This window comes from Pectinophora gossypiella, chromosome 12 (assembly GCF_024362695.1).
Source record: "Pectinophora gossypiella chromosome 12, ilPecGoss1.1, whole genome shotgun sequence".
Classification (NCBI taxonomy): domain Eukaryota; kingdom Metazoa; phylum Arthropoda; class Insecta; order Lepidoptera; family Gelechiidae; genus Pectinophora; species Pectinophora gossypiella.
In genome coordinates this window covers 3,832,505-3,858,070 of record NC_065415.1, presented here as the reverse complement: position 1 = coordinate 3,858,070, position 25,566 = coordinate 3,832,505, and the positions used below count along the sequence as shown (strand labels likewise).

The following is a 25,566-nucleotide window of genomic DNA, read 5'->3' as shown; positions in this document are numbered from 1 at the left end:
AGTACTTACTACTCCCGGAACGACGACCCAGTCATTTGTAGATACTATAATTATTCGTCGATTTAATAAACATGCATAAAACTCCAAAATTGTTGAACTATCTATTATATTATTAATACTATTTTCTTACAGACGTCAAATCATAATTTCATAGGGTCCAACATTCTCACATCAATATGAATTTATATAGGTACGTTAGGTACGTGTACGCTAATATAGTACACGAGACTTTCAAAGTTAAAATAAAACGCAATATACGTCTTACGGTCTTTTTCTTTATTTTTGTATATTATTCATATCTCAGCACACCTAATGCAGCTATACAGTTGATTGGCAAAACTTCGGTATGTACTTAATATACGATCAGTCGGTACCTTACTTTTCATGAAAAAATATTACATAAATACCTCTTAACATACACGAATTGAAAATTTAAGAATAGAAGTAACAGATACACCATACTGGTTCAATATAACGATTTTAAACTGGCCAATTTATCTTAAATAATAAGTATGCGGTCAAAGTTTGCATTAGATGTGCGACCTGTATACCGGAGGCGTTAGAAACCATATCATTTGTTATTAGAATATATACAGCAGGTCTCATAAACATGCAATATAATATGTTACATTAATACTTATATCAGTAACCGTAACCCATAATGAATCGATCTCGGACAGACGCACCAGTAGCCTGCTAGTTTGTGCAAGTTCCTAATTACAATAATGTGCTAGGATGGCACTCGTACCTTCACGAGATATTGAATAAATAAAAGCTTCAAAATTTCATAAATACCACTTATCATTTTGGCTCTGCCGATTTAAAAACCACCCTCGCACATTCGTGTAAACCAAACATACAAAACAAAAATCCTTATAACTGAACAGCAATCACAGAAATGCATGAAACAATAAAAATCTCAATAAACAAAAAGAATCAGAAACAAATAACAGACCAACAATTAGTATATAACTTTGTACGGGTGAAAAATCAAGAGTTATGTACACTATGTGTAATTGATTATTTCTTTACAAAAATGCTTATTGTCACGGTTAACACGTAACTACTTTTATATGCGTAGTTGTCGTTATAATGAAGTACTTTACACTGCCATCTATGCCAATTTGCGTGTGACAAACCAGTATCGAGGCTCGAGCAGTTCCCTAACATGACATATTTACACCTTGGCTATAGTTGTGATGTTCAGTGGCTCTCTGGCCGTTTACTGCTGTCCTCTGGCTTGGTCTTGGGGACTATGTCTTCAGTGCTCTTTGGCATAGGGGGCTGATCGCCAAACTTTTCTACCGCCTTCTTCATTTCCCGCCGCCGCTGCGCTTCTCGGATGATGTCGAATAAACTCTGAAACGTTGAAATAGTTGATTCAGTTCTCAATATTGTTTAGTAGTTGAGATAATAACTAGAAATAGATCACTAACAGTGAAGTTTTATAATTTTAGCTTGGAGTAAGGGTTTTCCAAATTGTCCAAATCAGATCTAGTCGATTCAAAACGTGGGTATATACTGAACGCCTACCACAATTCATTATCAGCCCATTAACGTCCCCACTGCTGGGGCACGGGCCTTCCCTATGGATGGATAGGAAGTACGGGCCTTAAACCATCACGCGGGCCCAGTGCGGATTGATGGTAATTAACGACTGCTAATGCAGCCGGGACCAACGGCTTAACGTGCCTTCCGAAGCACGGAGGAGCTCGAGATGAAAACTTTTTTTTTGGTCACCCATCCTATGACCGGCCTTTGCGAAAGTTGCTTAACTTCAACAATCGCAGACCGAGCGCGTTCTACCACAAGTAATTAACGACAAATTGCAGCCACTGTTGACACGTCATAAGATGGATATAATAAACCTTGTGACAAGGGATCAGCCTATTGCCCGTAACATTAGCAGCAAATAATAATACTATGTATAGAAAAGGGCACTCTCCACCCGGCACCAATATGAGCTTGGAGCGAACTTGATTCTCCTCACCCCCAATAGGGGCCAATGTATTTAAGCCGGAAGCTGTTCATCAGTAATGAAGCGCGCGCCAACTGTCACTCAGCACGACGCGGTAATAACATAAATATACATAACATAAATAGCCTATATACATCCCACTGCTGGGCACAGGCTTTCCCTCAATCAATCGGAGGGGGTATGGAGCATACTCCACCACGCTGCTCCACTGCGGGTTGGTGAAGGTATTTTTTACGGCTAATAGCCGGGACCAACGGCTTAACGTCTCGAAGCACGGAATCAACTCGTTTTTTCAGACAATCAGGTGATTCAAGCCTGTAAAGTCCTTACCAAACAAAGGACAGTCTCACAAAGTGATTTCGTCAATGTCCCCATCGGGAATCGAACCCGGACCTCCATCCAGATCGTGAGCCTAACGCTCTAACCACTAGACCACGGAGGCTGTTAGTAACTTTATGAAAGCTGAAAGTAATTTTATGTTTAGAATGGCTAGCTACTAGTCCATCATATTAGAAATGACTCAATCAAGGGAGACTGTTTATTACCTTCCCCTCAGTATCAGGCTTGTCCTGCTCCTTGGCCGCGGTGGCCGCCTTGTCCAGCGCCTTCTGTATCTTGCTCTCAACCTCCAAGATCTCCTCTTTGTCCAGCAGCTCTATCAGTTCTGCCATCTGCTTCTCTGATAGGTGCACATGCTCGTTGCCAATCACTTCCAGCATCTGTGGAAGTGAAACATAACATAAGCTTATGACTATATTCCACTTTTACGCGGTTATTATCATAATTAAAGCACATAATAACGGGTTCTTACCGCGTTTAAATGGGGATATGAGACTCCCGATATTATCGACAGAACGTCATTACATCCCCAGACTCGTAAAAGAGGCTATTGAAATCAGAAAACATAAAAATTTCAACAGGGAAGACGGGTTCAAATTATCGAGCATGTGGAATCCAGTAGTAGGTGTTGTAAAAAGCTTGGAACGGCCTAATGTGGTGAAAAAACGTGAGGACACAGTGAGTGCGGTTTATCGTAGTGAGTTTCGTGCGAGTTCAGATGGTTCTGAACATTCCGATATCAAAAACATAAACAAGCGGCAAAGAAAGAGGGTAGACAGATATGTCTGCCCGTAGAAAATTATGGATCTACCTACTCCACTCCAATCTCATCAGTCATCCCGTGATCATGGCACTTGCAACAGTGTCGAAATATCGGGAGTCTCATATCCCCATTTTAACGCGGTAAGAACCCGTTATTATGTGCTTTAATTAAGAGGATATATCCATCGCAAGATGAGCTTTCTGTTAGACCAACGTGATAGGTGGTGTGTTAGTGAAAAGTGCACTTAAGATAAATTAATAACTTATTGGTGCGAGTCCAGTACCGGGGTTCGAACCGGCGCACCACAGGATTATAGTGTCTCCTTTCATTTATTTGGGGAAATGTAATGTAGCTCTATAGTCTTGAAACGAATTTGAATAACCTGAACAGAAGGTTAAAGAGGTCACATTGAAGCAATTCACCTAAAAAAGCAATATTGCTATTTGACATGTACTGACATTGTGCACTTACCTTTATATGTGCAAATGTCAAATTGCAATATTCTTCTTTAGATGAATAGCTTTGACGTGTCTTTTTTAACTACCCAGCAAGATCTGCACTAGAACCGCGGCGCGAATTATATCGAGGGCTTGGAACACTAGCTGTACGAGGTCTATCTTCGTAGATAGCATTCGCTGCGTCTATTGGTGGAAGCCGTCGATATGTCACGCCGCTGCCGTGCAGACCCTACAACTTTTCATTTAATATTTAAACAATAGATATTGATCTTAAAGGACACGCTTAGAACCTAAGCTCTGGTTTACTAGCTAACAAAGAGAAAGTACCTTTTTTATCAACCACTAAATTTCTGAGCACACATATGCGACGACCACAAACAATGACTATCATTCTAAATATAAGGTCATGTGATTATTATTTTTTTTATTACGCCGGTAGCAAAGCCAATGAGGGACATTCCAGGCTAAGTTCACCAAAAACAAGATAGATGGCGTTGTACAGCTTTAACGTGATAATTAATTAGGTGCCTATTTTCTCATTACTAGAGTTCATAAATACCATGTAATGGCAGAATCATAATTGTTGCTTGATATTTGGATCACATTATGTTTAGAATTATGTTGCTAGCTATATTGCTTCTCTTTATTTTGATCAGAATTATAATGGGTGGAAGATGTAATTGTACCTGGGTGTAATAAAGAGGGTCATCATTTATACCCAAAAAACAAAGAAAAAAGAAGCATATGTCTGTTGTCCATTAAATTCTGTACAGCGCCAAATATATTGTTATTGAGGAACATAGCCTGGAAAGTCTCTCATTAATTCTTCCTGGTAACTTTTGATATTTCCTAAAACAATGTCTAACAGTAACAGGGGGTTAAAAAGGCCACACTAAGACAATTCACAAAAAAAAAAAACAATATTACAATTTTATTTCTGCGCATACAAAGTAAGTGCGCAATGTCAATGAATGTCAAATAGCAATATTGTTTTTAGATGAATTGCAACAATGTGGCATTCTTAACCCCCCAATAACTAACAGTAACTGTTCTAAACAAAGCATAGTTATTTTGTGATAATATTTGTTGGTAACAGCAGTCAGTGACAAAGTGACAATTTAGTTAATTATACAGCACTTTTCTTATTGTTTCCTTTTAATTGTTTACCACATCGATTTTCGCCCGATTTGGGATTTTGACTTTTGCACCGATTTTTACTTGTAGTGCAGGTTTCTTTGTGTCCATTTTGTGTGCATGTATCCAATCTATCTGTGAACGGCGTAAAAGTGAAACACTAAAGTGAGATTATAAAAAAAAATCTCTTTGAAATCAGACCTGAGTGAACGTTTTTATTCCGCGATCAAGTTCAAAGGGCAAATATTTTTATGACAAGTGAATAATAGTCATTTTCAATATTTTTAACCCTTTCACGAGCAGAGACCATGGGTCATTTATGGTTCATAATAGGTAGTATGACACCTAGGAATCGGAACGTCATTAGACGTTCTGTCCTTGAAAGTGTTAACTCAGGATGAAACAGAGATACGTAAATTGCGAAAGTGCAAAAGGGACATACTAAAAAGTCCGTCTCGTTCAGATGTAATGTCAAAGTACCTACAATGTGTCTATGCTACGGTTTGTTAGTTTTAAGGAATGTGAACCTTCCTTAAAGTTATAATATTACTTCCATGCCTGCAAGTAATAATTGTTTTGAACTTGCGACATCTCTTATTCTCGTAAGGTCGAGATTTCTTATAATATGATAGTTAAACGATGGGGATTTTAAAGGAACTAAAAAAAAAATTTGGTTGGTAGATGGTTAGCACTGAATAAGACGCGACGAATTTATTTAGGGGGGAAAACCCAGAAGAGCTTACACGGAACAGATTAAAGAGAAGGCGGACGTCGTGTGTTATAAGGAAGTGAAAGAATTGGCCTTTGCTCGACAAGAATGGAGAATGCTACACTGACAAGAGCGTGCCTCTCAAATTAGTGATGATTCGGTCTTACGATTGTAACTTCAACGCAAAGTTTGCAACTCACCTTCAGAACATCGTCCACCTTCAGTTGTCCGTCGAAATCGTCGTCAAGTCTGCCCAGCACGTCCTGAATCAGCTTCAGTTTCGCTTCGTCAGGAACCTTCTGTAGACTCTTAATGGAATGCATGAGTTCGTCAATTTGGATGAGTTGTTCCTTAGCCTTCTCCGGCTCAGTTTTTGTCTGTTCTAAGGTAGATATTAAAGCCTTCTCTTTGCTTTCTAGTTCCACTAGTGCGGCGTCAAGCTTGCTTATCATGTTGTTCACGGCGCGATACAATCTGGAAATAATTTGGCATGTGTTACTAATGTGAGATTCGTTATGAGTAGATTGTGTTGGAATGCGATGTTGACTTTGTATATGATTTACATCAGAGAGACAAGCAAGAAGCAACTTTCAGCTTGTCTATATCCCAATTGGGTAAAGTCGTGACCTTATCTTATGTTCTAAAAAACGTAGTTTAATATAGCGCCAGACACTTGCCGGACGGACTGGCCGGAGTACAAACAGGACCGAGATAAATGGAAGTAAGGGAAGGTCTTTGCTCAGCAGTGGTATCTTGTACGCTGGATTTGTTTAGATTAGATTTAAGTTTAAAATAGCACATCGCCTTATAGTGTAAACCATGTAAGCGCCTTTTTGAAGAATCACATTCATAAACCCCGATTTGATTCAATTAATTTCATCCCGGGTAAAATTTTAAACATGTGTATTGGCAGGTTTTGTTAACAAAAAAAGGGGCTATCGTGCTTTTCTATAAGGCATCGATATTGAAATCAATTTTAAGAAATTATTAATTCATTGGTAGATTTTATCATAAACCACTGCCTCCGTGGTCCATTACTTGAGCGTTAGGCTCACGATCCGGAGGTCACGGGTTCGAATCCCGGTGGGAAAATATCACAAAAAATACTTCGTGATCCCTAGTTTGGTTAGGTCCGAAAGTAAGGTGAACTGTGCTTCGGAAGGCATATTAAGCCGTTGGTGCCTACTTACTGATGTAAGTAGTCGTTACATGAGCCATGTCAGAGGCTTTTGGCGGCTCAATAATAAATTAATAACCCTGACACCAGGGTTGATGAGGTTGGTAATCCACCTCACAACCCACGCGATAGAAGATCATAAACCGAAAAATTGCAATGCAAATAAGTATATTGAAAACGAGATAACTAGCAAAGATGATTATCTAACTCCGCTCTACATACAGTTAAACTTCTTTAACAGTAGTTAGTAAAGTACACAATGTGAGCACCGTAGATTACTGATAAGCTCAGATAATGTACGCACGGAGACAATGTCATACGATGAATGGAAAGGTCATGATGACACGCTCACTGGCTAAATTGAAACTGAATAGTATAGTACCAGTGTTGCCAGGTGCACAATAAAATCATACAATAATGAGGATAAAAACTACTTATTTCTCCCATCAGGTGTCGCTACTTCTTCTCTCGTGTGGGTTGTGAGATGGATTACCAACCTCATCAACCCTGGCCAGGGTTACTATTGAGCCGCCAAAGGCCCCTGACATGGCTCATATAACGACTACTTACTTACATCAGTAAGTAGTGACCGGGACCAACGGCTTAACGTGCCTTCCGAAGCACGGATCATCTTACTATTTGGACTGTAATGACCTAACCAAACTAGAGATCACCAGGATTCGAACCCGGGTGCTGGAACTACTCACTGATGTAAGTAAGTAGTCGTTACATGAGCCATATCACGGGCCTTTGGCGCCTCAATAATAACCCTGACACGAGGGCTGATGAGGTTGGTAATTCACCTCACAACCCACACGATAGAAGAAGAAGGGTCGGTCGCATTTTGGACGCGTTTTTGTAGGAATTGCAGTTCGCCTGAACGTGACGTGACCGAGTTGATATGACGATTGAATCCCCAAGCAGATACTTCAACTTTATGGTTGTATGGCAACCGGTCGTCACCAAGCAGATAATCTAAACGCTTATAGGGACACCTCATTTGTTAAATTCTAACAGGTAGTTTAGAAGGACGGAATAGACGTACATACACACATAAATACATAGCGGTAAAGCACATAACCCTCCTGTTTACTTCGCCGCAGTCTGGTATTTAAGCAACATTCCCAATACTGATGAGTGTTCAGTTCACAACACACCTGCGAGCGCCCTTAGTAAGCTTGATGTCGGCTTGCTTGGTCTTGACGATCTCCTGCATCTCCTTCACGTCCTCGCTGTACTCCGACAGCTCCGCCTTCAACTCCTGGATGCTCTCCTTCTCAAGCAGCAAGGACTTCTTTTGTTCCGCTGGAAATTAATAAAAGAGAGACGTTCGTCAAAGAGGCGTATTTTAGCTTATTTTTTGTATTTATGTTTTCCGTATCAACAGTGGCCCGAATTAGATAATACATACATACATATAACGATATAACTGTCTTGTGCGATATGAGAATAAGCAGTGTGTTTATGATTTCAAACCATAACCTGTTTGCATACTAATAAGAAAATGTGTTGCTCCCGTGGGGTAGAAACTAGAAACATAAACGTGCGTGAGGTCCTTCTATTGAACTGCGAATTACTTATAGTTTGCTTCACTAAGCCCTTCCGCTGTCAATTAGTAGATAATGTATACATTATTTTATTAATATACATATTACTTATCACTTATTCTATACAATCTACATACATACATAAACTTACGCCTATTTCCCACCAGGATAAGTAGAAACTATATAATTCAGTTTGCTACGATCCCGACAAATTTCTCTTCTCACACTTTTCTATACGATGTAAAGTGGAAAATTAGTTCAATTTGTGTCAAAACGTCCATGCATTCTAACTATCCCAAGTCCTACCTACTTGACAAGTCAAAATCGGTAGAGAATCGAAACCATGAAATAGATACAATTCAGTATTGACCTGAGCTGCGTGTGTGGTGTTACGCCACAGACTATGGCTCATCTGATAACTTGCCCCGCGTGCCCTGATACCTGCACGCGAGAGGGGCTGATGAGTGCCACCGAGGATGCTGTTCGAGTGGCGGAATACTGGGCTGAAGAAATCTAATGCCATCGAAACGACAAGAAGAAGTATTGAGCTACGTGTGCATATAGATGCCGAAAATAAACTAGAAAAAGTTATTTAAATGAGTGCATGTTGAATATTTTGAATTACAAAAACACGTAACTTAGATGGTTTCCGATATCATTGTGTGCACCGTATACGCGTTATGTTATGTAGTCGTTAAACACGTTATGTTACGTAATGGTTGGAAAAGTACCGGTGAATAATGACTTTGGAAACAGCAGTGGATGTTGTTGCAGAATTCGAGGTGAAAATACTTGTAGTAGACAAGCGGCTCCTTTTTCTGGTGGGCCACGAGATTCTTTTATAGATAAATGATTATATCCGACAAATATCTTCAACACTATGTGTGATCCTCTAACCCACAATAAAACAGGGAGAAAAGATTTAAATCCCTTTTCTATCCTCAAACCAGACGACATATTGCGAATGCGATATGGAAAGATTAAATGAATTTCCAAAAATAAGCTCAATTCCGTCACCTTTTCCTAGAATGTCTAAGTCGTAAGTTCATAATATAAAAAGAAAATATGTTTTTCAGTTTAAAAAGTTTTCTAAATGAGCGGAAGCGGCAATGACCGGTATTCTGCCAGTAGTTGAGTTACGGTGTGAAAATACGGAAGTATGTTACAGAGGAAAGGTCAAACTCCTCATGCGTGGGTCGACGTGACATTGGCACGTGGATAGTTTAAAAGAATAGCTTTCGTGCAAAGTAATAAGAATACTTACTAGTAAACTGAAATAGAATGCCTGTTCGAATAGGTTGTTAACCACTGCATTATAGCGAAAGAAATTAGCATATTGTGTACAGAAAACCATAGAAATATTATAGATAAATAATGTATTTTCTACTTGTTAGCCCATCATAAAGCTATATAAAACTAATTTTGTATAGAGTTTGACTGTGTAGTTTAGATAAAGGTAATTCTAATTCTGTCTTAGCAAATGCCGAATCTAAAACTTTTATTCCGTTGGACGAATATTAGGGGACCAGTATGATGTGATCCGTTTGTGTAGACGAAAGTAATTCGGATTTAGCAAGTGTTATGATGCATGTGCCTAGCGTGGCGTGTTGTGTCTGTGATATGGTATTATTTATATTGAGTCATGTTGTAGGTATATCACGTGTTTCATGTCGGAAGATTATTTATCTACTTCCGATAAAGTAAATTTATAGAGACATTTGTCCAAAAAGAAATCAATATTTTTGTGGTTTACCTACACATTTATAAACTTTGACACCACAGCTATTTTACATACGGATATTAGATAAGTTATCTTATCAATATTTTGACTGAATCGGCCCACTTTCCCCATATAGCCGTCTTATTTATCAGAAGACCTTGAATAAGAACAGCTGCTTCGGAAAGTTTTGGCAAAGCGCGAAATGTGCAGCAAGAACTATTAGAGGATTTACCAAAATAAATGTGTTGTAAGTTCTTTACAATGCTCCATAGAATCTGGAATAGGTATTTTAGATGTGTTACTTTACACACGTACGTATAAAGAATACCACATACAAATATAAGTAGGTACTTATTATTATTAAAGTGGAAAATTATAAACTGGAAGTGCTCGCCACTCGTGTTTTAGTCACCTTCAGCTCCTGAATTGGCTCATTTAGTAGGTAGGTACCTACTAGCTTTTCCCCCGCGACTCAATTCGTGTGGACTTCGGTTATCGTGCGAAACATGTAATTATTTTCCACCCACTTTTCATCGCCTTATGGGATCCTAGAGTCTCAAACTATCTTCATACCAAGTTTGGGTACAGCTTTAAGCGTGAAAAGCTAACAGACAGACAGAATGACTTCCGAGTTTACGACTTATATTCGTACGGTCACGAGCATTAAGTATACACTTTGGTAGCATGTCACATTAACTTTTTTGACAAATTGAACTGTAAGTCTCACTAAACGTCAAATATGTTAGTGCGACAGAGTCCTAAAGTGGGTACATTATAATGCTCATGACTGTACGTATGGATTTCCTCGACACATGCGTCTGTGCCAAATCGAAGACCAAAAACAAATGTAAAGATGTATAAGGCTTATGATGTTGATATAAACAAAAATATTCCGCTACATCATGCGATATCGAACTTGAACTGGATTCTGAAGTGTCATGGATCGATGCCAACTTTACGAACGCTCTGTGCCATGCTAGACTATGCGACGTCGTTACTCATTTAGTAATTATCTTCACTCTTAAAAGATGTCAGTGCCACAAACACGCATTATTCACACATGCACACGTCATAGGCTCTGGGTTAGAGTATGCTTCGGCTCGAACTGAACTATACACTAATATCTGGTTCTTTCATTAACTACGAAACTTTTGGGAAATAAACAGTGTAATTCTATCATGCAATGTTCGAATTTACGCTAATTGGTCATTAGTTCTTGAAACAACATTGAAGTACATTTTCAGTGATAACTTGATAAGGAATATTGGTTCAAAGTAATGTGAGGTAGGTATGAGAATGAATTATTTTTGTATTAAGATGTGTTGTAAGAAATATACAAGTGAATTATGAAAATATTTTTCCTCATTGATACTCATGCAAAGTGATCATAATACTTTGCATCAAGCTTTATTTGATAATTAAAAACAATATAAAATTACAGTAAACTCACCCAATCTCTCTAAAGCATCTTCGATGACTTCAATATCCTTTCCTGAAAGACCTTTTTCTTCTTGACTCTTAGCTTTAGGTTGTGGTGTGTCAACTTCAATAATTGGTGCCGTATCAACCATAGCCATTTGTTTCTCTACATCAAGGACCGTTGCCTTGTCTTCAAGCAACTCCTTTTCTCTCTTCTTGGCCTCGAGAAGCTGCTTCTCTCTCTCTGCTTCTTGCATCTCTTTCTTCTCTTCCTTAATGATTTGTTCTTCCAACTTAATGGCTTCCACTTTGGCCTGAAATTTTTGAGATTATTATTTAATTAAATTTACAGTTCATTTAAGAGCACATATTTTACCTACTTTTATTGAAACAGTCTATATGAGTCACAATGTATTCTTGTTCAGTAGAAGTAGAGTCAAGGTCAGCTAAGATAACCTGAGTAGAATTTAATTTGAAAAATGGGCTTTTTGATTGATATTATAAATAAATAGGAACTAATAGTAAAATTTAACACTTGTGTACTGTCACCAAACATGGCCACCAAACAGTACATGGCTCGAATGGAATTGAGAAAAGTATGCAACATATGAAATTAAAAGATAAAATCAACCTAACAAATATTAGGGTAAAGAGACCAGAGTAGAAGACGTCACATACAGCAAGAAAGATAAAATGGAAATGGATTGGTCACACAATCTGCAGTAAGAAAAACAAATGGTTTAAGGACATCACTTTGTGGTATCTACAGGATGGAGGAAGGGAGACAGAGGAAAAGATGGGAGGATAAACTCTGTTCTCCACCAAACATTCCACGTTGATAGAGGGGCTTTTCATGAAACAGAACTTATACTTAATATAATAATAAAATTATTTTGATATAATTTATGAGGGAATCCACAGAGTACTGAAATGGGTAACAACAACAAAGCAATATGTAACAAAACAAATAGAAATAATACCTTGAAGTCAAGTTTGCCTTCTTTTTCACCAATGGCAGCCTTAGTCTGCGTGGCAACTTGTTCTGGGAGAGCAGAGATGGTTGCTTTCAGCTTGTATGTGGTTGGCACGTGGTCGGGCACCATGAGCGCGCGCGACAGCAGCAACAGCGACGGCGGAACCTTCTCGTTTAATGACAAATCCAGCCAGTTCCTCAACTCCTTCCTCAAACGCTCCTCTGACACACCATAAGCCCTCATACCCCTAGTCTTACAAGCCTGCTGTAACTCACCAAAGTTCAAACTATTTACACCCTCTTTAGCTATCATCTTATCATCGGCAGCTAAAGACCGCAGCTTCATTTTCAAATTCCACCGCAGCATTGCACTCGTGCCAATAGTGGCTACATTTAACACTTTACACAATGCAATCAAGTGGGGCCTCTGTAGAGAGTCTAAAGTGATTTCATCTTCAAACAATTTGGAGAATTTCATTATCTCTTCACTAGTAGCAACATCACCTGATGTCCTGATTCTGTGGAAGAAGTTGGTAAACTCCTTTGCCAGCTGGGAATGTCTGTTCCTAGCCTGTGGAGCCATTTGGTCCAGGGTCTCTTGGAAGAACTTTGCCATTTCCAGTTTCACTTTTAAATGTTGCTTTAGTTTAGCATCCTTCTGATCTCTACTCTCAAAAGTAGATGGCAACATATTGGGAAACATTCTAATAAAGAATGGCAGAGTAAATTCCAAGAATGGCACTGCAATGAAAACAATAAATGGTACCATTCTAAACAAGTCACCGATTGTGGTGACTAGAAGCCTGTGTTCCCTTCGTGTTAATGAGTTTCCTCTTAAAATTTTGAACAGAAGTGTAATTGATATTCTGATTTCAAGGAAAAGCAGTTTAAAGCCGTGATAGTAGTGTCTCAATTCTGCCATGATTCTCTCTTTTAGGCTTTTCTTGGGAGGCACAGGTTGTGGCTGTTTTTCTTTTTCCTCTAAGCCTTTTTTTATTGTTTCAACAGTTGCTTCTACTTTGGAGGATGGTTTCAATGGTTCCTTGTCATAATAACAACTCGTTGTTGTGATAAATCTGAGGTGAGGTGACCGGTAATATATATTTTGATTAAGGGCCTTCTGAGTGACATCATGTCGTAGTCCAACAGGTTGGGTTGTGTAGTAGGATAGCGACCTTGATAGAGTTATGTATGGAAAATTTTGATACTGCTTGGTCTCCCATAGTAAGGCTAAAAAGTAACAAATTGTTAGTTGAATGTTACATGGCGACAACATAAAAATGTAATTCTTAACTTATTCCTTCAAAATAAATACTGTATTATCAATCATGCATGATTCAATATTTGTTCTTAAATTTGAAACAACATAAAAGTATTACAGTACAGTTAATTTAACAGGATCCACGGTAATCCAATTATTCTTACTGTAAACTCTAATAAGAACAATTACAGTTAGCCTATATGTGTTGCATCAACCATGTGATGATGATGGACATAACAGTATAAACAAAGGAAATAACCACTTATTTTGGATTCGAAACATGGTGTTATGTTAACTTTGAAAAGTCTACTATAACAGCAGTAACATAACCGTTACATAAATATTTTTCGCGATGAAGTCATGAAATAATCAATCAAAACCTTTAGGTTTGTGGGAGGTTAGAAAACTAAAATGTTTAATGAATATAAAGTATTACTTACTTGATTTCCTCAAGCACCGACAGCGATTCAGGATTATTCTGTTCATGTTTACTTCCTGAGTAGTTAATAAACTGGAAAAATGGGAAAATTTTACAAAAACAAAATCAACCTTTACACACCATGACAGACAGTCGTCTATAAAGATAACACAGATAAAATAATAGATAAAAGTAAGGTTTGTCTATGCATGTATTCTCTATTTAAGGGTCTGTTTGCAAGTGCGGTTAAAAAACAATATAATGGACACTTTACTACACCAACACCAGTAAGTAATAAAAATAGTAAAATGGAAACGTGTATTCGATTTTCACAGACGTTTTGTAGGTTATTTTCTATCTCTATTTGTTTAGACCAGACCAAGAGAGAAAGAGGTGTGTCGAGAAAGGGCGGGAAACGCCGTGTTCAGAGGACGTAGTTTTCAGCGCTAAAATTTTAAAATTATTATTTTCGCGATAAGGATTGGTTTTTCTTAGTATAATTTGTATATATCTTATAACTTACTTGTATAGTTTATTATTTAAAAGTGTAGTTAGCTGTATTCACATCGGTAAGTCTTTTAATTTTTTTTTGGCCCCATGGGCGATCCGCCCGACGACCCAGGGGGCACGATTCCCCCTGAAAGGTCTCAACAAGAAAATTTCACTAAACCTACTAGCATGGACATATTAATAGATGTGCTGGAGTCATCAATGGACACTGATTGCTCTACTTCGGCACCGACTTCTAATAAAAGTCGCAAACGAGCTACTCCACGTCGCGTTTGTAGTACCTGCCACAAGAAAAAAAGACGACAAGGAAAGGAAAGCAGTCCAAATGACTGCCACTGTCTTTTATTAAAAGACGAAATAGACCAAAGTACACAGCTTCGGAAACATCAGGCCCCTCAGGAATCTGAGGCTCCTCATGGGTCGCAAGTCTCTCAGGTATCTAATGACTCACCGGTATCCAATGATCCGTCAACCCGTATTCCTATCGGTCGCGTGTCGTATGAACCTCTGGACCGTTCTCCATACATTGTTCATGTTAAAAGAGAAACATCATCCAGTAATGATGGAGTAACCCTTCACCCTGTTTCTTTCGGCCGTTTTTTAAAACGAAACAATATTCAAGGTATCGTCAATGGTAGCTTAAAAAGGATAGGACGAAATCGAATTTCCATGGAATTTTCCAGTTACATGTTTGCAAATACCTTCCTATCTAATCAGAATTTACTAATGGAGAAATTTAAAGCTTTTATTCCTACTTTCAATATCACCCGAATGGGAGTTGTTAGAGGTGTGCCCGCAGACTGGTCAGATGAGGAGATCATTGCAAACATTACTGTCCCTATAGGTTGCGGTCCTATTATTAAAATAAGGAAGATAAAACAAAAAATTACAGTTAATAATACTACGGAATACTTATTCAAAGGTACCATTGTCGTCACTTTTGACGGACAGGTACTTCCTACTCGTGTTTATATGTGCTATACAGCCTTACCTGTGTCTCTTTATATATATCCTACTGTACAATGTTACAACTGCTGTAAATATGGACATGTAAAAAATCAGTGTCGCTCAACCCCAAGGTGCTCAAAGTGTGGTAAAGGGCACACTAGAGAGTCCTGTGATGTAGAGGAGGAAGAATATAAGTGTTGTTTGTGTGGAGGATGCCATGAAGCCACAAGTAAGAAATGTTTAGAGTTCAGCAGACAGAAAGCCATAAAAGAAACCATGAGTAAAAGTTGTGTATCATATATGGAAGCTGTGAAGCTTCACCCACCTGTTTCCAGAGTTTCGTATGCAGAGGCCTTACTTACTGCTCCACCCTCTCCTTCAAAAGCATCTTCACCTTCCAATTCACCATCCACTCCCAATAATTCTAACTTCTCAACACAACAAAACAGTTCCCATTCTTATAAAAAGACAGTCTTCCTCAAGCCCAGGTCAACCACTTCCTATAACCCTAAGGGTTATGATCATATTGCTCATAATGAAATAATTAGACAACCCACTTTAGATAAAAGCAAACCAGTTTATAGTGGTGAGCCTAGTGAAACTTCTAAGACATCTGAGATTATAAAAGAATTAATAAAGTTACTTTCCACCTCTACTACTATTTCACCGTCCAACGTTGCCTATATCATAAATGTTTTATACGAACTTACAGCAAACACCCAAGATGGACCTAAAAGCCAAGGCAATACAATGGAATTGTCAAAGCCTTAATAGTGTTAAGAAAACTGAACTGATTTATCTTATAAATAAATATCAACCTTTTGTTCTATGTCTCCAGGAAACATGGTTTAAGCAGGATACAATTTTTAAAGTTCCTGGTTATTCCTGTATCCGAGAAGATAGACCTCATGAGCATGGCGGAGTAGCCATACTCATCAAAAATTCCCTTTCTTTTTCTCCTTTCACCCTTCCTCCTCATGACAGCAACATATCAATTGTTGCTGCTATTGTAAATAACATTTGTTTTATATCTGTATATTTTTCTCGTCCTAGTGTAAGTATTTTTGTTGAAATTAAGAACATTCTTAGCCTCTTACCTAAACCATTTGTAGTCATGGGAGACTTTAATTCACACCATCAAAGCTGGGGCTGCTCTACATCTACATATTATGGTAATGAATTATTAGGCATTCTGGATTCACTTAATCTATGCGTATTAAATACTGGTTTAATAACTCGTCTTGGAGGCCCTCGGCAGGAGCCTAGTGCTCCAGACTTATCTATTTGTACACCTGACCTTGCATCTCTTCTCTCATGGGCCCCTTTGGAATCAAGACTAGGTAGCGACCATTATCCATTAGTAATTACTTTTCCCTTTAATAAACCTTCCAAATTAGTAAGAAGAACTCATTTGAAACACAAGCTGGCAGATGCAGACTGGAATTTATTTAGTATTAGAGCCAAGAATAAATTAGTAGATTTACCAGAAATTACGCAAAACAATGTGGTAGACTGTTCAGAAAAATTAGCTACAATGTTAATCGAAGTAGCTAATGAAACCTTTCCCTTAAAGAGTAATTCTCCTGAATGGATCCCATCTCCACCATGGTGGGATGAGGAATGTACAAAAGCAGTTAGACAAAGAAAAGAGGCAGAAAAAGAGTACTGTTTATGTATGTCTGATTATAACTTTATTATTTATTCTCAAGCTGCTATTTCTACACAGATTCTACTTAAAAAAAAGAAATATGATGGATGGAAAAAGTTCTGTCTATCTTTATGCCCAAATGTAAAGCCGTCTTTAGTCTGGCAGAATATTAGACGGTTCAGGTCCGTTTTTAATGACTCCCAACAAAGTGTGATATCTCCTATTCTTGCTGAACAGGTCATGGATCGTTTGGCTCCTCCATCAGCCCCTGAAAACTTTATTGTTTCTCCTTTTACTGATTTACCATTCAATCCAAATAATAATATTCAACATGATGACATGAACGCTCCATTCACTTTGCTAGAATTGAAGGGTGTTCTCTCTTATGTTAAAGATTCGGCTCCGGGCGAAGACGGTATACCATACTCCTTTCTCACCCACCTTGACGCTAATGGCCTTAATTATTTTCTCACAATCATAAATTATGTCATTTTCACTGGTGTTATTCCAAACACTTGGAGGACTCAAACATTAATCCTGTTATTAAAGCCAAATAAGTCAAAACTTGACCCTGCTTCCTATCGTCCAATAGCCTTATCTTCAGTCTTGCTCAAAATAACAGAACATTTAGTAAAAAACCGTCTAGAATGGTTCATTGAACATAATAAACTTCTTTCTGCTAGTCAGTTTGGATTTAGAAAAGGAAAAAGCACATTGACAGTTTGGGTATTTTGACCACAGACATACGGCTAGCTTTTTCTAGAAATGACTCGGTGGTTGCTGCTTTTTTAGATATCAAATCCGCATACGACAATGTAATTATTTCCATACTTCATCAGAAATTATTATTATTAAACATACCATATGTATTGAGTAATTTCATTATTAACATGTTATCCGAAAGGTTTATTAAATACCGAGTGATGAATGAAGACGATTCATGGATATGCAGGACCGTCTGGAAAGGTCTACCACAAGGTTCAGTTTTAAGCCCTATATTATATAACTTATATACCTATGACTTAGAGAATTCATTGTATGGATATTCTAACGTCCTGCAATATGCAGATGATTTACTGTTATATGTTTCGGGGCAATCTACGGAGGATATTTGCGGCTCTCTTTCATCTGCACTATCTAATCTAAAGATATGGTTAGACAACAATGGTCTTAATCTATCTCCATCTAAAAGCTCTGTGGTTCTTTTTACTAGGAAAAGAATTCACCCAGATGTAAATGTTTTGTACAATAAATTGCCTTTACCCGTTAACAAACACTACAAATTCCTGGGAGTTATTTTGGACTCTAAACTTTCTGGTGAGCCTCACTGCGATTATGTTCTGAAGAGATGTGAGCGTAATCTAAATATTCTTAGATGCATTTCTGGGGTTTGGTGGGGAGCCCATCCGTTTACCATGAAACTCCTATACAACGCTCTTATAAGGAGTGTTCTTGATTACGGATCATTTCTGTTACATCCAGGAAATGTAGGTCCTTTTAGAAAGTTGGATGGCATTCAATCAAAAGCCCTTAGACTCGTAACCGGTGCGATGAAATCTAGCCCGATAAATTGCCTCCAAGTTGAGTGCTGTGAAGCACCCTTAGCGTTGAGACGACAATATCTGTGCGATAGATTTTTCTTTCGAATTTTGCAGATTGTAAATAACCCTTTATTCACTAAAATTGCTAGACTCTCTGAGGAAATTGTTTCCTCATCCTATTGGGTTCATAAAGATCTCCCTTGTTTAGTTAAAAGTTATAAAAGATTCAATAATATAGTTGCCCCGACTTATCGATCTTCCTTGTTGCCCTTATATCAACCTAGTTTTAGTTGTCTCGTATTAAAGCCTACCATTATTTATGATTTTATTAAAAATGATTCCAACCAAAACTTTGAATTTAGAAATGCTGTCAACGAAAATTGGTCTGACACACATTGTATATACACTGATGCCTCTAAGCATTCCGGTAGAAGTTGCGTCGGTGTGGGAGTCTATCACTCTCAATTCAATATTGTACAGAAAATTAAACTTCCACCGGAGACATCTGTCTTCACAGGTGAGTGTTTTGGCCTCTTCAAGGCATTGGAGTACATAATTTTAATGAAACTACAAAAATCTATTATATCTACTGATTCTCTCAGCTCTCTGCAGGCAATAGAACGCTTTGCCTTTAAATCTCACAAACAGGTCCCTTTAATTTTTTCTATCAGAGATTTGTTGTTACAATGCAGGGTGAAGGGTTATAATGTCACTTTGGCATGGATTCCAGCACACGTTGGTATAACTGGTAATGAAAGGGTGGACCGATTAGCTAAGGATGCAGTTCTTTCTGGAGATATTTTCCCTTACAACAACTTTAGTCACGACTTACAGAACTTACCTGACATATACCTAAGAGACGCCTGGAATGTGCTTTGGGCTAACAACATGGCCAAAGGTAAATACTACCGTGTTATCCAAGAATCGATCCCAAATAAACCTTGGTTTTTTAAATCAGGCTTAGGTATTGATAAAAGAGCAACCTCTGTCATATGCAGACTTCGCCTAGGGCACGTCTGCACTCCAGCACATCTATATAAATGTAATATTATATCCGATCCATCTTGTTCCTGCGGTGAATATGGAGATGTCAATCATATTTTCTTCTCCTGTCCCTTAAATGACCATTCCAGTTTTATTACCCAATTGCTCCATATCCAAGTTCCGCTCCCTACTTCTATTTCTTGTTTACTTTATTTAAATTGTTCTATTGTATATAAAACTATTGCCCTATATATTGCTAAAAATGATATTAATTTATAAAAACATGTATTTGTAAATATGTAATTGTAAATAACATGTATATATTTAACTAGAATATCCCAAATTCCAATCCTGTTTCCCTTCATTTTATTACCGTATTTCTTTTCCATATCCACGTTTCCCTAACTTTAATTCCTTGTATTTGGCTAAATGCGTTGTGAAGCCATTACCAAAAAAAAAAAAAAAAAAGCGGTGTGTCACTGTCACGTTAGGTTATAACTTGCTTATGGATGGATTTTGGCTTTGATTTTGGCTAACTTGTTTTTAGAATTTTGTAATATAGATACTAAATGAATATCTTGAGACAAACTGTATTTTCTAGCGTTGGTTTTATAACAAAATCAATAATTCGTCCAGTTTCAAATAGTAAGTATTTAGTTAATAACATTTAAATTGAAACATAAACAACCAACAAGAAAATTCTGAATATTTTTCTGTTTTAGGCAGTAATTTGATGTCAAATATGGATATTACTACGGTTAGAGGCGGGGCGAAGAGAATAGTATGGGTAGACTTGGAAATGACGGGTCTGGATATAGAAAAGGACCATATACTGGAGATTGCCTGCTTGGTTACCGATGCTCAGCTCAACATAGTTGCTAAGGGCCCCAACCTTATCATACATCAGCCAGATGATATTCTAAGCAGCATGAACCCTTGGTGCGTCAATCAACATGGTGAGGTACAGAATAAAACATTTTACTGGGCTATTCAAAGGTTAGGTTAGGTAGGTTCAGTAGACAATTCGCAGTATCCCTACCCAAGATAGATATGTGACTCTTTCAAGTCATGATTTTGAATTTTTATGGTTATGGAATTTATTCTAACTTGCTGAGATACTAGACACAATATATTTTACATTGTGTATGGCTGAGATCTGCATTATGGCAGATAATGATAATTACTGACTGACTGGGAGCGAATAAAAATATAGAACACGTTCAGCTGCTTGTCTTCCCAGGCATGTCATAAAATCCGACAGAGGGTTTGTGTCCTTTTTAACATGATGGACTAATGTTATGAGCGATAGGCTGATTTCTTGTTGTCATATGGTTCTTATCTGCCTTAGGACTTAGGGTGGTATTAATAAACGAATCTCAGCTGAGACTGCCCTCAAGATCATGCTCAACTCTCTGTTTTTATATGAGAACTGTCACATTGACATGATCTTGAGGGCAGTCTCGAAGCTGAGATTAGTTTATTAATACCACCCTTAGTATCAAAAGTGGCTGCATACACCCCATTAGATTATATGGGAGTGAGTCTATGTTTGTATGTACATATGTATCATAATCAGTAGATATCACAATTGTTGGTGTTTACTTTTTACCTAATGTTCTGTAAATTACAATGTTCCATAAATATATTTCATGGTTTCAGAGTGGACTGATGGAGGCTAGCAGGAAATCAAAAATTTCTCTCAGAGATGCTGAAAACCAAGTTTTGAAATTTGTCACTTCTCATGTGCCTGAGAAGAAGTGTCCCTTAGGAGGGAATAGTGTTTACATGGACCGATTATTCCTCAGAAAATACATGCCAAGATTTGATAATTACTTACATTACAGAATCATAGATGTCAGCACTATAAAGGAACTAGCTAAGCGATGGTACTCACGGGAATTCTCAAGGATACCACAGAAAAAGTTCAAACATCGCTCCATAGATGATATTTTGGAAAGTATAGAGGAATTGAAGTATTATAGAGAGAATATTTTCAAAAATGTTGATGCGGATATAGAAAATTGACACTTGAAGAGGCAGTCTAATTCTAGACTCACCAGTTGTAGAAAATTATGTTAGATAATTTTTACTATTGTGTTTCGTGATCAATGATTGAGTATTTAGACATGTTTGTTATTTGATAGTACTGATGTAAATCAGCTATCGACACAATACAGGGTGTTAGTGACATCATAACGAATACTAAGGGGCATGATTCAGACAATGATTCTGAGTTAATATGAATTGGGATTTTCCATCAGAATATTCATGTTTTTTTTTTGCGTTTTTTTCAATTCTAAATTCCACTAGATCCCCCTCAGTATTCATTACGATGTCACTTACACCCCATACAAGTATTTACAGGTATGCCATAAAGTATGTATGGGTGTTAGTGACACTGTAACAAATACTGAGGGAGATGAGTTAGACCACGATTCTGAGTTGATATCAAGTGGAATTTCCTGTCGGAAATTCATGAGAATTTTAGTGTGTTTTTTAAATTATTTTCCGTTCTATACTTTTGCGATGGAAAATTCCACTTGATATCAACTGAGAATCATGGTCTGAATCATCCCTCAGTTTTCGTTACGATGTTACTAACACCTTGTATAGTTTATTTTCAAGGTCAACTATCGATAGTTCGGCAACACTAGTGAGTGAAAGATATAGAATAATACATGATTATTACAATTTGAACTTTGCATCTTTATAAGAACTGATTGACTATTGTAGTGGCATGATATTTTTTGTTTAGATTTTAAAATACTTAGCTGTCCAATTAAAAAAAAACTTCATACTGAAAACTTTATAAGATGCAACTTATCTGATACCCACGTATAATAAATTGTAAAAACCTACCTCATTTATGTTTCAGAATATCTTAATAATTTTTTGGGTTGGTACCTAAATTTTACATTTTATAAATTATTGTAATTTTTTTGTCTAGAGTTTAGGTAGAATTTATTTCACACATGAAATAAATACTTATTTCATAAAACTATACTTACTACTTATTATTTTATATCATCATCAGCCCATTAACGTCCCCACTGCTGGGGTACGGGCCTTTCCTATGGATGGATAGGGAGATCGGGCCTTAGTGCGGATTGATGGTTATTAACGACTGCTAATGCAGCCGGGACCAACGGCTTAACGAGCCTTCCGAAGCACGGAGGAGCTCGAGATGAAAACTTTTTTTTGTGGTCACCCATCCTATGACTGGCCTTTGCGAAAATTGCTTAACTTCAACAATCGCAGACCGAGCGCCACCGAGCTCCTCAATCATCATTTTATATAACTATACTTATTACATAAAACTAACTTATAAACTTATTTAATAACATTATGTTCCACTGCTGACAAAATTAATTAATTAAAATACCAAAATGAAATGAAATATTTATTTCATTGTTCAATTATTACTTATTTTAGTTTTTACTTATTTACACACGAATAAAGATCATTGTTAAATTATAACATAGCATCACGCCGGTACCCCCAAAGGGATAGGCAGGGGTGTATAAAATTATACACGAAATCCTCGCCAGCTATGTATCATTCATTAGTATCAACTTATTTTATGTGAATTCTGATAAATTTTCTGCTACCAGCGTAATATTTTTTTTTAATAATATGTGGTTCTATAGAGTAGCCAAATTCCTCTGTTTGCTTTCTGAAATACAATCACCATAAGGGCTCTTTTTTACCATTTTGTTACAGAACAAAATTAGTACCTAAGTAACTACTCACTTTATTTCAATGTGGCCTTTTTAACCCTCAGTTCATGATAGACATCTACGAGCATTTTTTTCTTTCTACAAAGAAAGCTTTTCGTGTTCAATCACAATTTAGCACTATCGTGTCGTGTGAAGTGAACTCATGAATAGGTGCCTAGACATACTTGGCTCGGGTTGTGAACTTGTGTGCTATGAACACCCTCTGAATAGTGTAGTGTAGTGACGTAGCTAGGCGTTTTGGCGTTCGCTTTATGCATTCGATTCGAAGTCCGTGTACTTATAACAGATCCGAAGTTGAGTAGATCTAAATGATCCAATGTATGCATACATCCGATGTCCGTCTACCGATATCTCTTAAGTAATTTTTACCATCCATCATTTACGGACTCGGTGGATGTAAGTAGTAGCACCCTTACAACACACCTTGGACCATAGAGTAATAATACTACCTATAGAACGGCAAATCTCCGCTACCCACCAGCGGCTGAGCTAGGTTTACCTCACTCCCCCTCGATGCTTTAGTCTTCAATCGCATGGGCGTCACACGTCATACACAGAGTTACGTGTATACGCGATGACGTCAATGTGTAGTGTCTGTGTAAAACGAGGTGTCTTGTATGAAGTATTTCTGGGGTATGGCCCCATAAAGAAATCGTGATTCCGCACACCCCGAAGTGCTATATCCCCTGTCCGATCCCGTGTTTTTTGTCCACTACTCACTACTGGTAGCACTACAGGCGTAATAGTAGGTACGACTGTACCTAGGAAAAAAGGGGAATATACGATCCCGAGCGACCCGATTACTCTAGCCATAGAGGCAGCCAATCAGCTCGCGACACCAAACACTTCAGGAACCCGATACCGACCCCGCTTGCGTGGTCGATGACTTCCCTCAATCAGCACTTATCGCTATCGACCTACTAGGGTCGATTAATTCTTTCAAATATTTTTCCTCTCAGACGACGCTCTGAGCCGAGGTTCGAGCCCAACTGGGCACTCAGGCCTGTTGTCTTAAACGTTGTACCGGGTGAGAGCCTTCAGCGTTCCCAATTTGTCCGGCCAAGTTGTCAATGCCATTTGCGGCAAATCTACAATAAGTCACGTCAAAAAAAAGTACTACGGGCAAAAAACGCCGATGGTTTATTTCATTATAGGAAAACACGTGTGACCAGAGTTGCACTATAATAAGGGTTATTTTTAAGGGTTATTTTTTAGTTTACCATTGTGGTCAGGGTTGTTAATTGTGAGATCAATCCTTCGTTCTCATTAATATTATATTCTCAAAATATTACATTCGCAAAACATTACGTTCGCCAAATATTACCTGTACAATGAAACAGAAAATAATGTAAAAAATATCAACTATCCGCGAAAGGCACCGACAGGTGCTCATGGCCCATGCTCATTTAACGACTACATGCAACGTGCTCTCCCAAGCAGGGACCATCTTATTTTCGGACAATCGGGTGATCAGCCTGCAATGTCCTAACCTAACTAGGTATTTCTAAGTGATTTTTGTGATACCGGAATTTGAACCTCGGACCTCCGGATCGTAAGCCAAACGCTAAACCACTGGACCACAAACGCCGTTACCATGTTGGCACGAAACACAAAAAAAAAATCATAATGGAGCGTTCTCCATACTCCCTTCGATTGATTGCGGGGAGGCCTGTGCCCAGCAGTGGGACATATATAGGCTGTCCCACTGCTGGGCATACCTATGCTCTGTGATGTGCCGTTCCCGGTAATATTCCCAAAATATCTTCCCGTTGTAAAAACACTTTAATAGTCACTGTAAGGCCTCGGTCTCGAATTTTGCGGGCAGCGGAGCGGCAGCGGCGGCGGCGCGGGAGAGGGGCGGGCAACGCATACCTGTTCTCGAAACCAGCGGGCAGATCGCGCGGCACTGTAGCGGTGTAGTGTTGTGTTCGTGGTTGTGTTGTCGACATTCGCAAACGAAATGTCTGAAAATCGGCGACAACGGCGTTTTTTATTTCTTCCCATAAACGATTAATTATTCTTCTATTTTTATGGTTCACATCTTTGCTGTTCTATATGGGTCTCCTCTCAAAGATTGCCGAAATAATTTGCTCTTGCACGTCCGAGGACATTTTGATACCTACGTCACGAAAAAAAAGTACAACACTATACTACAATGCAGACGCGCAACGGTCACCGCTCGACTGGAGTGCACCGCTCGTTGCCCGCCCCCGCGCCGCTGTTTTCGAGACCCGGTCCATTTGACGATACGCATAAGATCCTGCCGCTCCCGCACCGCCGCCGCCGCCGCCCCGCTGCCCGC

At 38.2% G+C, this 25,566-nt stretch overlaps 2 protein-coding genes across 4 annotated transcripts in view; one reads left to right on the top strand and one right to left on the bottom strand.

Annotated features, from left to right (window-relative positions):
* Nucleotides 1-255: 255 nt before the first annotated feature.
* Nucleotides 256-14,076, bottom strand: LOC126371455 (mitochondrial proton/calcium exchanger protein). The gene is made up of 7 exons (XM_050016758.1): nucleotides 13,919-14,076; nucleotides 12,225-13,447; nucleotides 11,276-11,558; nucleotides 7,716-7,863; nucleotides 5,582-5,855; nucleotides 2,524-2,697; nucleotides 256-1,359 (listed from the first exon to the last, which is right to left on the bottom strand). Exons 1-7 carry the CDS (start codon nucleotides 13,962-13,964, stop codon nucleotides 1,204-1,206), a joined length of 2,304 nt encoding a protein of 767 aa, XP_049872715.1. The 5' UTR covers nucleotides 13,965-14,076; the 3' UTR covers nucleotides 256-1,203.
* A 5,944-nt stretch (nucleotides 14,077-20,020) lies between these two features.
* Nucleotides 20,021-25,566, top strand: part of LOC126371530 (probable oligoribonuclease) — a 185,646-nt gene continuing 180,100 nt past the window's right edge. For 2 of the 3 annotated variants that reach the window (XR_007567053.1, XR_007567054.1), the window contains exons 1-3: nucleotides 20,021-20,172; nucleotides 20,250-20,488; nucleotides 21,187-22,256. Coding sequence is in view for 1 of the 3 variants with exons in the window: in XM_050016856.1 (XP_049872813.1) it covers nucleotides 20,097-20,172; nucleotides 20,250-20,488; nucleotides 21,187-21,552 (681 nt within the window). In the remaining 2 variants the exon portion in view is untranslated. Of the gene's footprint in view, nucleotides 20,173-20,249; nucleotides 20,489-21,186; nucleotides 22,931-25,566 lie in introns of those variants that run through there. The other variant, XM_050016856.1, reaches the window with a different exon arrangement.

Excerpts from the sequence above, each read along its gene's own strand:
- LOC126371455 (XM_050016758.1), bottom strand. The coding sequence starts at position 13,964 with ATGAACAGAATAATCCTGAATCGCTGTCGGTGCTTGAGGAAATCAA. Across the intron at positions 13,448-13,918 it reads TCGGTGCTTGAGGAAATCAA|CCTTACTATGGGAGACCAAG; the intron begins GTAAGTAATACT and ends GTTACTTTTTAG. Across the intron at positions 2,698-5,581 it reads AGGTGGACGATGTTCTGAAG|ATGCTGGAAGTGATTGGCAA; the intron begins GTGAGTTGCAAA and ends TCACTTCCACAG.